This window comes from Palaemon carinicauda, chromosome 16 (genome assembly GCF_036898095.1).
Source record: "Palaemon carinicauda isolate YSFRI2023 chromosome 16, ASM3689809v2, whole genome shotgun sequence".
In the NCBI taxonomy this organism is placed as follows: Eukaryota; Metazoa; Arthropoda; class Malacostraca; order Decapoda; family Palaemonidae; genus Palaemon; species Palaemon carinicauda.
In genome coordinates, this window is record NC_090740.1 from 16,235,268 (window position 1) to 16,247,739 (window position 12,472).

Sequence of the window (12,472 nt, forward strand, 5' to 3'; positions counted from 1 at the left end):
TTATGTACCACAGAAGGCAAACCTGCCTCGCATCCTATTTATAAATGTGAATTTTTTTCGGATGTTACCACTAAGCTTGACAAAATTCAATCTTTAAATGGGTGTTGTAAGTGTGCAAGCTTCAGTCACACTACTGACAAATGTAACTTTAAATTTAAGATGAAATGTAAGTTTTGTAAAGCATGGCACTTTAGTTTCCTCTGTAAGAATAGTAAAAAATCAGCATCTGCTAATAATAATAGAAAATCTGAATCTCCTAAGACTTCCTCGAAAAAGGATAAGAATTCGTCCATGGAATCTAATAATAACGTAGTTATAATGGAGGCTCTTAAAAGTAATTTGGACTGTGATTCCAGCATTCTCCCTACCTTTTCTTGTAGCATCCAAAACAGAAGCATAAGAGCATTGAAGGATGATGGAAGTCAGTTAAATCTGATTAGTGAGGAACTAGCCAATGCTTTGGATTTAAAGGTATTACAAGCCAAGGTTGAATTGAGAATAAATGGTATTAATGTTTCTCAGAAATATGCCTCGAAACTAGTGGAATTTGAAATTATAATTGGTAATGCTATTCAAAAAATAGAGGCATTATGTATCCCATCTATTAACATAAAGTTGAAATTAAAAGGTTTGGGCAAAGTGGTTTACGGTTTCCAGACGAAAGGGTATGTGTTGGTTGATGAGTTTCTAACGCCTAATAGTGATTGCATTGAAAATATTGATTTGATTTTGGGAACTAAATCAGGATATTGTTTACCACTCACAGAAGTAGTTTTTGGTAGGAATAGCAGGTCTATGTATGCTATGACCCCGTTTGGTGTCCTTCTTAAAGGTGAAATTGACACCTTATTGAAGGATATTCCTTATCTACATCAGTCCTCCTCGGTTATAAATTGTCATCAGTATGTTACTGGTTTGGGTGTAAAGATAGATAAGCCGTTTTCTCTGGATAAGTGTGAAGTTGATTATCCTATTAAGGTTTCAGAATTCAGTGTAATCGATGAAAAAGGCAATGTAATTCGTTCAGAGTTAGATAAAGCCACAGATGATGTGCTTGCCAGTATTTGTAATAAATATATTCACTTGGACAATGAGGTTTATGATTTGGAGAATTCAGAGCTGCATGATCAGCTTGTCAAATATTGTTTGGATCACACTATTCAGAATGAGGAGGGTAGATTAGTTATGCCACTTTTGTGGAATGCAAAAGTATCTCATATGCTTAGTAGAAATTTTCATTTGGCTAAAGTTATTTTGGAATCTAATCTTAAAAAACTAAAGAGAAATCCATCTCATTTACAGTTAATGAATGAAGCCCTAAAAGAACAGGAAAGGGTTGGAATAATAGAAAGGATTCCTAATCTTGACCAGTTTGTCCATGAACACCCAGAACACTCTTTTTTGCCTCATATGGGTGTGTTCAAATTGAATCGTGAAACTACCAAATGTAGAGTTATGTTTCTATCAAACTTGTGTGAAAGAAACTCAACCAAGGGTCAGACAATAAGTCATAACCAGGCCATACATGCAGGTCCATGCCTAAATCAGAAACTTTCTTCATCATTATTACATTTAAGGTTTGATAAATTGTTAGTATGCTTTGATCTATGTAAGGCCTTTAACCAGATTGCATTAAGTGATGTTGATGCTAATAGACTTTGTTTTTTATGGTATAAAAATGTTGAGAAGGGAGATTTTACCATTGTTGCATATCGGAATGTTAGGTTGAGCTTCGGCTTAAGATGTTCCCCAACTTTGTTGATGCTCGGTCTTTACAAGGTTTTGATTTTAGATGCTGAGCATGATGAAAACCAGTTGAAGGAGTTGAAAAGGTGCATTTATTCTTTGTCTTATATGGACAATTGTGCTTTTAGTGCAAATGAAATTGAAAATCTGCACTGGGCATATTCTATGGTAGGATCTATATTTTCTCCTTATGGTTTTGATTTAAAACAGTTCGTTACTAATGACAGGTCCCTACAGGGAGAAATAGATTCCTGCACAGGTTCTGAAACGGGAGAGGTTGTTAAACTTCTTGGTATGCAGTGGAATCGAACACTTGATTGTCTGTTAGCAAATAAATTTCAGTTGAATGGTAAGGCTAAAACTAAGAGGGAAATTTTAAGTACCATTGCCTCTCACTTTGATCTTTTTGGTATTACTGGTCCCATCCTAAATCGAAGCAGATTATTTCTTCATGGTCTTCAGTGTGATAGAAATTTAGGATGGGACGATCAATTATCACCAGAGTTACGTAAAGAATGGCATAATATTGCTAATGAGGCCAATTCTGCTCCTGATATTGCTATTGATAGATTTGTTGGACGTAGGGATGGAAAATTTCATTTGGTTGCTTGCTGTGATAGCTCTAAATTACTATATGGTGTTGTTGTGTACATCATTGATATTGATTCTATGTCGTCAAGTTTTGTGATGGCAAAAACTCGTATGATAAATAGGCAGTTGGAAAGTAAAAGCATTCCATCTTTGGAGATGCAGGGAGTAGCCTTTGCAACGGAAGTGGCTTTAGATTTGTATAACGAATTAGCTGGACCATTATGCATCAATCCTTTGAATGTTGTTGGCCTTCATGTGTTTTCGGATAGTCAGGTAGCGCTCTCTTGGTTGAATTCGTCTACTAATAAATTATCAAAAATGCAGAAACGGTCAGTTTTTGTGATGAATCGAATTCAGCATGTAGAGAACTTATGTGCAAAACACCCCGTCCATTTTGCTTTTGTTGGAGGGAATGAAAATCCTGCAGATGCCATAACTCGTTGCCTTTCATATCGTAAGTTGATACAAACCAATTTCTATTCTGGTCCTGAATGTTTTAAGGAAAAAGAAACCTTCCTATGTAGTGAAAATGGTAATTTATCATTTATGGTTCCAAATCCTTATGCAGAGTGAAAGCTGGATAATAGTTTAGAAATAGAGGAGTCTGTGTGTACTAGTTCCAATGTTGTGGCCATGTCAGATAATTTTGAATATTTTCTTAAATTTGAAGAATTTTCCAGTTTTGATTTACTTGTATCTATTTATGAGAAAGTTATTCTTTTCGTAGAGAAGTTAAAGGGTCGTTTGAAAGCTAAGGACTCCAATAAATTTGCTCACTTAGAATTAAAGAGCAATAGTATACATGAAAGAGCTTGCAAGTTAGTTATACTACAGGATCAACGGGCACATTTCCCTGAGGTTTTTACATATTTCAGTTGCCCTACTCAAAGAAAAAAAGACATGCCTAACATAGTAGGTCAGCTTAATGTTTACGTTGACAACGATGGTTTGCTTAGAATACGTAGCAAGTGTGACAAACTCATTCGGAGACATGGTTTTCCTTTGTTGCTGGCTAAAAATAGCTATCTAACTTCCCTGATTGTGCATAACCTGCACAAAAAGCTCAACCATACGGGATGTTACTCTGTTTTGTCAGAAATGAGAAAGCGGTTTTACGTACCGTCATATTTTTCAGTGGTTAAGAGAAACCTTAGAGAATGTGTTTTTTGTCGTAGGTTTAAGTCAAGAACCATCAGTATTAATCAATCTCCCTACAGGAAATGGAGAGTGTCACCACCTAATGTCCCCTTTAGATATTTATTTATGGATTTCATTGGCCCATTGAGCGTTAAACAACAGGGTAAGAAAGGAAAAATCTATCTATTATGTATCACTTGTATGTGGAGTAGAGCAGTTAATTTGATTATTTGTTTAGATCTTTCTGTTAAAGAATTTCTTAGAGCCTTTCAGATTCATTGTTTCCAGTTTGGAATCCCTGAATATTGTATTAGTGACCTAGGCTCCCAACTAGTCTCTGCCTCTAATATAATTATTGACTACATCAAAGATCATGAGACTCAGTCATATTTTGAACGCAATGGGGTCCAATCTTTAAAGTTTGACCAATTTGTCAAGGGTCATAGTCAGTTAGGTTCGATGGTGGAAGTATGTGTTAAACTTGTTAAAAGATTGATCTATGGAGCTATTGGTAAGAATGTCTTGGAATACCATGATTTTGAGTTCTTAATTCAACAAGTCATTCATTTAGTCAATCGTAGGCCAATAGCATTTAAAGAAGCCTTAAGGGGTCAGATTGGCGATGACATTCCAGAACCTATCACCCCAGAAAATTTGATTCATGGGTACGATCTGATATCGGTTAATATAATTCCCGAATTGCATGAGGGGAGAGACCCTGACTGGATTCCTGAAAATTATTCTCGATCAAAGTTTAAGCAAGATTACAATCAATTGCAAAAGGTGAGAAACAATTTAGTTAAACTATATCAGGAAGAATTTATTGCTAATCTAATACATCAGGCTGTAGATGTCCCTGATAGATACAAGCCAGTCACTCATAATAAGATCTCACCTGGAGATATTGTACTGCTTAAGGAAAATTTCACTAAGCCAAATGACTACCCGATGGGCGTTGTAAAAGAGATTTTTACAAATACTTTGGGTGAGGTTACTGGTGCCACTATCCTTAAAGGGAAAACCCAAGAACTTGTGAAGAGACATCCGTCAGTCATTATCCCACTTCTCACCCGGAAAGATGAAATTCCGAATAATTCTAAGGTTGATGTACAGGAGTCTGTAGTACCCAAGGATACTAGAGTTAAACGCCAGGCTGCTATTGACAGCTCGGAACGGACTAGAAAAATCTTGGAAGCCTAAAATGATTTATGTTTCGGGTGAATAAGAGAATCTTTACTTGTAAATAGTTAGTATATAGAGTATTTGGTTGGGCATTTAACTGTCAATAATGTCATGTTATATTTAAATTTTAATATACCTTTGTATATGTATATTGAAAGTATTAAATATTTTTTGTAATTTAATGTTTTCAGCTTTTCTTGTTTTGGGGATCCTATTTATCATGAATTTCTGTATTCAATTTATTTAGTTTATATAAATAAATTGAATCCCCTCCCCCCAGTGTAGAAAATAATTTATCGTAAACCAAAATTGGAGAAGTTGAAAGTGATTTCTTTTGTTGTAAATTTAATAAATATCAAACCTCTTAAATATTATTCGTAATATTATTTTTGTCATGTTCAAGTGTAGAGCGGGGCTGACTTTAGTTCCTCTAAACAATCTTGTTATTAGTGATCTGTCGCCTAGTATTGTTTTGAAGGTGAACTGCTTGTTTACGCTGTTGTCCGAGAGCTGGAAGTTTTTGTCAAGGCGATCGGAGTTTCCAAGTCAGTTCTCAGACAAATTCCTTCTTGTATGGTGGACGTTTTTACAACTCTCGGTCATGGAAGGATAAACCCCTAGTGATACCGACACTATGCCACTTTTGGGGGCAGCAGGAGCAACAGTAATTCAGTGAACGGCAGGAGTATTGAGGTGAGTCAGCCTTTTCACATCTGAACATGAGTTGATTTGATACCCTAGCCATAAGAATTTAATACATTAGATTAAATTAGTTCCCTTCTCAAGACCTTGTTAAAAATAAATCTCGGGATCAAAAGAAATTACTATTATTCCAATTTTGTTTTCGGTTCTTTTTTTTTATCTTCAAGTTTTGTTTTTGCAGTGGATTACCACTTTTATTGAGAATTCATTTGTTGTTATTCGTGGATTACCACATTAGGCTATTTGCCATAAAGTTTTGTTTTGGTGGATTACCACATTAGGCTATTAGCCATTAAGTTTCGTTTTTGGTGGATTACCACAGTTTATGAACAATATGTTTGTGTTTTTAAAATTACAAAATCGAATTCTATCGAAGGTAATTTTAGTGAACGGATTCCCGTTTTGTTTTGTTTTTGTTAATACGGATTCCCGTGAGTAATTTAATTTCCCTTTTACGTGAACAGTTTTACAGGGAGTGTTTTTTTGTTTTTCAGATCCTGAGAGACATGATAGTCATTGGTAGGGGCTTGCTTCATACGGTTGTTTTCCGGTGAAGTAAGTTACTAACTTGAGGGAGGCAGAACAGCAATTAATCGTCTCGGTTGTCTCAACCAGTAATTTTTATCAAAAATATTAATCAAATTAATATAACGGGACTTTGAAAAACTTCTTGCTTCATTTACCTCATTTTATTTGTTTTTTACCTTGCCATTGATAAAATATTGTGTAGATGTTTACCGTTTTATAATCAGATATATTGACGTAAATGAGTGACATTACGGTCACCAACCCGTAAAAGATAATTACAAAGTAAGGTAAAATTACGGTCGCCTGTATTTGATTGAAATACGGCTGAGAAAAGTATATTTTTACGGAGAATTTCCGACTAAAACTCCAGTTTTTTTCTAACAGTGTGGCCCTTCTTTGAAAAGTAATTCATTTCTCTTCGGCTACAACTATATACAGACGAGCATAAGCCATTCATCATAGTATAATATTCTTTAAAAAACATCGTATGAAAAATAATAAAATTTTAATTTATTAGGTTTATTGTTTCTAAGAGTTTGAAACCTGCTTATTTAGGGGAAACACTATTCTACAACAACAACAACAAAAAATAAGAAAGAATTTATTGAGAACCAGGGCTCTAAAAAAAAAATGTAACATTTCATGTGAAAGTCGCTCATTAACGATCTATATCCCTTTAATATTGCACGCAATGCTGCTGTCATCGCCACGCATGCAAACCCTGCAGATCCTAGGAATGATTGCAAGATCTTTCGACAAAAGAGAAAATCTTTTAATGCATGACGTTAATGAGGGGTTAACCAACTCGATGATGGTGCAGAAGGGACCCTTTTACCTACTGCAATCAGATTTGCTGTCTAATAAAAACAACTTACCTACTGGAATAAGTTTTGCAATCTGTCTAACGAAAGTTACCTCTTGAAATTAGTTTTGTAATCTGTGCAACATAATTTACCTACTGGAATTAGTTCTGAAATCTATCTAACAAAACTTACCTATTGAAATTAATTTTGCAATCTGTCTAACAAAATTTACCCAATGAAATTAGTGCAGCAATCTAACAAAACTGACCGATTGAAATTAGGTTTGCCATCTATCTAACGAAGCTTCAGTATTGAAATTAGTTTTGCAATCTGTCTAACACAACTTACCTACTGAATTAAGTTTTGCAATGTTTCTAACAAAACTTACTTATTGAAACTAGTACTGCAATCTGTTTGACAAAACTTACCTATTGAAATTTTTGCAATCCCTCTAACATAACTTACCTACTGGAGTTAGTTCTGCAATCTATCTAACGAAAGTTACCTATCGAAATTAGTTTTGCAATATGTCTAACGAAACTTACCTTTTGAAATTGTTTCTGCAATATTTCTATCAAAACTTACTCACTGGAATAAGTTTTGCAATCTATCTAAAGAAACTTGCCCATTAAAATTAGTTTTGCAATCTGTCTAACATAACTTACCTACTGGAATTAGTTCTGTAATCTGTCTAACGAAACTTGCCTATTGAAATTAATTTTGAAATCTGTCTAACATAACTTACCTACTGGAATTAGTTCTGTAATCTGTCTAACGAAACTTGCCTATTGAAATTAATTTTGAAATCTGTCTAACATAACTTACCTACTGGAATTAGTTCGGCAATCTGTCTAACGAAACTTGCCTATTGAAATTAGTTTGGAAATTTGTCTAACATAACTTACCTACTGGAATTAGTTCTGTAATCTGTCTAACGAAACTTGCCTATTGAAATTAATTTTGAAATCTGTCTAACATAACTTACCTACTGGAATTAGTTCGGCAATCTGTCTAATGAAACTTGCCTATTGAAATTAGTTTGGAAATTTGTCTAACATAACTTACCTACTGGAATTAGTTCTGCAATCTGTCTAACGAAACTTGCCTATTGAAATTAGTTTTGAAATTTGTCTAACATAACTTACCTACTGGAATTAATTCTACAATCTGTCTAACGAAACTTGCCTATTGAAATTAGTTTTGAAATCTGTCTAACATAACTTACCTACTGGAATTAGTTCTGCCATCTGTCTAACGAAACTTACCAACTGAAATTAGTTTTGCAATATAATAAACAAAACTTATTATTGTAATTAGCATTGTAATCTAAGAAATAAAACTAACCTATCGTAATTAGTTATGTGATCTAAGACACAAAACTTTTGTATTGTAATCAACTTTGCTATGTAACAAGTAATACCAATTTTAGTTAGATTTGTAATCTATGAAACAAAACTTGCCCTTTGAAATTACTTTTGTACTTTAAGAAACAAAACAAAACTATTCTAATTAGTTTTTTTTATCTAAGAAACAAAACTTAACTATTTTAATTAGTATTTTTACCTAAGAATCTAAACTTAACTATTTTAATTAGTTTTTTTATCTAAGAAACAAAACTTAACTATTGTAATTAGTTTTTTTATCTAAGAAACAAAACTTAACTATTGTAATTAGTTCTTTTATCTAAGAAACAAAACTTAACTATTGTAATTAGTTCTTTTATCTAAGAAACAAAACTTAACTATTGTAATTAGTTTTTTATCTAAGAAACAAAACTTAACTATTGTAATTAGTTTTTTTATCTAAGAAACAAAACAACTATTTTAATTAGTTTTTTTATCTAAGAAACAAAACTTAACTATTGTAATTAGTTCCTTTATCTAGGAAACAAAACTTAACTATTTTAATCAGTTCTTTTATATAAGAAACAAAACTTAACTATTGTAATTAGTTTTTTATCTAAGAAACAAAACTTATCTATTGTAATTAGTTCTTTTATCTAAGAAACAAAACTTAACTATTTTAATAAGTTTTTTATCTAAGAAACAAAACTTAACTATTGTAATTAGTTCTTTTATCTAAGAAACTAAACCTACAGTGGTAATTAGTTTTGAAAACTAAGAAAAAAATTACCAATAGCTATTAGTTTTGAGAACCAAGAATCAAAACTTATCTATAATAATTAGTTTTGTTATCTAAGAAACCAAACTTAATGTTGTCATTATTTTTGAAATCTTAGAAATAAAACTTTCCTCTCGTAATTGTGTTATCTAAGAAAAATATACCTATTGCAAATAATTTTTGAATCAAAAAAAACAAAATTTACTTATAATTAGATTTGTAATGTAAGAACTAAAACTAATACATATTGTAGTTAGTTTTATTATATAAAAAACAAATCTTGTTATATAATCACTTTTATAATCCATTAAACAAAGCATACTTATTGTAATCATTTTTTATTTAAGAAACCAAAGTTACATAATGAAACTAGAGGGGCACTCGGTAGAGCGCAGACCTCCGCCGCGTCAGCATATTTCTCAACTTTTTGCTTGACCTTGACCTTGACCTTTGCCCTTAGCATGTATTGGTTGGCGTGGATTTTCATACACTCACATATGAACCAAGTTTCAAATCTCTTTGACAACGATGTCCAAACTTATGGTTGATTAGGTAAATTGGACATTTTGTTTGACTGTGACATTGGCCTTTAGCATTGACCCTCCAAAATTTATTTCCAGCATTTTACATAATCCATGGAAGCTTTATTACTCTACGATTAAAATTGTGGCTAGGAAGCTCGTCACAAACGAAAACACGTACACAAACAAACACACAAACAGGGTTGAAATACATAACCTCCTTCCAACTTCGTTGGCGGAAATGATTAGCCTCTTACGCGAGCAAACAAACCTCACCTAATCTAATTCGTGTTGTTATGTAAGAAACAATATTTACCAATTGTGAATAGTTTTGTTTTCAAACAAACAAGATTTTTTTTATTATAATTAGTTTCATAATCTAAAAAACTTACCCATGTTCTAAATAGTTTAATAACCTAAGACACAAAATTTGCTATTGTAATAAGTAAGGGAGACCAGAACCTGCTTGTAACCGGTTGCCTCCAGCCCGAAATTCAAGTTTACAGAAAGTTCCGGTTCTGGCCAGAACTCATGAACCACCCGACCGGAACCAGAACTTTTAATTTCATATCTAAGCTGTTATCATAAGGCATGCATTTCTCAATCCTGATTAGTTGCATTTACTTATAATATTGATATAAAACTTTTAACTAACATATTTTTATGAAGGAAATATGACGTAGTAAGTAATACCTGTAGTTGTCTTTGAAGTACTCTTATAGGAGACCTTTCAAGATGAACGTTAACCAAAATTATAATGTCTGAGAATTAAGATTTTTTCTTTAGTGTATCAAACATGGTAAGGATACATAAAAATGTTCCTTCTGCCATTATTAAATTCATATTTAATGCTATGCTGACATAACATTTGCCTTCTTATTTTCAACCTGTTATCGATGAAAAAGATGTTCCTTTTTCTAGAATCTTCAGCATGAAGTTGAGTCGATGAATGTGCTGAACTAATTTATATCTATTTGCTTAGATTTGTGAACTGGAATCATGGAAAAGGTACGGTACGGATAAGGATAGGGAAGTGGGGAATATGGGGAAAGGATAAGTACCCCTGGATACAAATCCAGTTTATAGCCCGAAGGCAGGTACTTGGGCTGGGAAAGAATAAGGAAAAAGAGAGAAAGAGAAGTACAGGAGGAGAATAAAAGGGAGGGGCAGACCCTCATGCAATATTAGATAGTAGTAGAATCAGTCTGAGAAAAGAAAGGACAGGCAGGAAAAGGAAAGATTTTTTGGTTCATGCCAAGCCCTTGCTACAGGAGTCCGTTCGTCTAACACCAATTTGATGATTAAAAATGGTAAGATTGTTCGAAAATTATGATGATTCATGGAAAAAGGATCTGCCCTCCTGTATGAGGTAGCAGGAGGGAGCGTTTTACCTCATGTACCTTTCCTTTTCCTGCCTGTCTTTTCTTTTCTCAGACTGATTCTATTACTATCTAATATCGCATGAGGGTCTGCCCCTCCCTTTTATTCTCCTCCTGTACTTCTCTTTCTCCCTTTTTCCTTATTCTTTCCCAACCCGAGTACCTTTCAGAGTAGAATGAAGAAATAGATAGGACAAATACTGTCTAACGCGGGAAAAATTAATGCAGAAACTTTCAAAATTTCAAAATGTCCTAATTCTTTTCATCTATTTCACAATTAACATATCAATTTAATTAGCTATTCAAGGTTAATGATAAACTGGCGCCAGTTTATTATTAACCTTAAGCCTATTAAGATAATCGTGAGCTAAGCAGAGAAATTTTATCGAACTATTTCTAATGTCTTGTAAACATTGTCAGATATTAGCCACTGCGTTCTGTTATTCGATAGTCAAGTGGCAAAGAATATATTCATAATCTACTAACTGCTAATAATAAAAATAATAATAATAATAATAATAATAATAATAATAATAATAATAATAATAACAATAATTATTATTACAATAATAATAATAATAATAATAATAATAATAATGATAAACAAAATATTAATAACAGCAATAATAATAATAATCAAAATATTAAAAATAATAATAATAATAATAATAATAATAATAATAATAATTAAAATATTAATAACAACAATAATAATAATAATGATTAAAATATTAATAATAATAATAATAATAATAATAATAATAATAATAATAATAACAAAACTCAATGGGCCGGAAGCGACCGCGAATATCTCAAAGTACTGACTTTTATTGTACAAAAAAAAAAAAAATGTGTTAATCATTGTGTCGAAATTGTCAGCGATTTTTAACGCTTTTTTTTTATTTATTTCTTTTTTAACCTCCGCCTCTTTGTTTCGAGTTCATAAAAGCCCATTAACATCAAATGTCTGATGTTCTCAGTACTCAAATCCTTTGGATTTTTCCTTCTTGTCACTAACCTCAAAACTTAATTTCGACACACACCGATTGATTTAACTTTCCAATTATATTGTATGAATAGATTCAATAACCTATTCGATTTATTACTGCTATATCAGAATGAAAGTCCCAAAAATTAAGTTCGATCAAAATCATCTAGATAAAATAGAATAGGTGAAAGGAAAACTGTATTTTTCATCATTGTAGATGAAAAATAACTGGATTGAAAATAACCCAATATAAATTTGCACGATGCTTTAAACAAATAATAATTTCATTAAAGAATGAAATTAAATTTTATTTAAAACCATAAAATCAACGTCCTTTTAAAACTTGAATAGCTTTCAAAGGTCCTGCTTCTGGAATAAATTTAAAAAACACTGCTAGCATAGTACTGGAATAAGAGAATTACTCATATAAACAGATATATACGCATTTATTTTGTCTTCATTTGCCCTTCTTTCGATTTCACAATAAACTCTTTAAATAGATCTCACTAGACGTCATTTGAGGTTAATAAAACATACATAAAATCAGAGTTAAATACAGTTAAGGATGATTTAAAGATAATGACTGCATCATAAGTTAAGGTTTTGCCTTTATTTAGTATCCGCTGAAATGGGTTTTCGTTGATCAAGTATTTTACCGCAATTTGTTCTATTTATGGGAGCTATAAACTTTTATATATCTTCTTTGTTCGAGGTATGAGTTATAAAATATAGTTCACCTCTGGGAGAAAAGTATTACGTAATCATAGTCGGAGA

At 32.3% G+C, this 12,472-nt stretch overlaps 2 protein-coding genes across 2 annotated transcripts; both read left to right on the forward strand.

The window, feature by feature from the left end:
- The first annotated feature begins 228 nt into the window (after nt 1-228).
- Nucleotides 229-6,081, forward strand: LOC137655660 (uncharacterized). The gene is made up of 2 exons (XM_068389602.1): nt 229-5,349; nt 5,853-6,081. The coding sequence occupies exon 1, from the start codon at nt 292-294 to the stop codon at nt 2,908-2,910; it is 2,619 nt and encodes an 872-aa protein (XP_068245703.1). The 5' UTR covers nt 229-291; the 3' UTR covers nt 2,911-5,349; nt 5,853-6,081.
- LOC137655146 (uncharacterized) lies at nt 3,934-4,674 on the forward strand. Its single transcript, XM_068389026.1, has one exon. It carries the CDS (start codon nt 3,934-3,936, stop codon nt 4,672-4,674), a length of 741 nt encoding a protein of 246 aa, XP_068245127.1.
- Nucleotides 6,082-12,472: the final 6,391 nt, after the last annotated feature.

Coding starts and splice junctions, on each gene's coding strand:
- LOC137655660 (XM_068389602.1), top strand. CDS start 292: ATGGAATCTAATAATAACGTAGTTATAATGGAGGCTCTTAAAAGTAAT.
- LOC137655146 (XM_068389026.1), top strand. CDS start 3,934: ATGGTGGAAGTATGTGTTAAACTTGTTAAAAGATTGATCTATGGAGCT.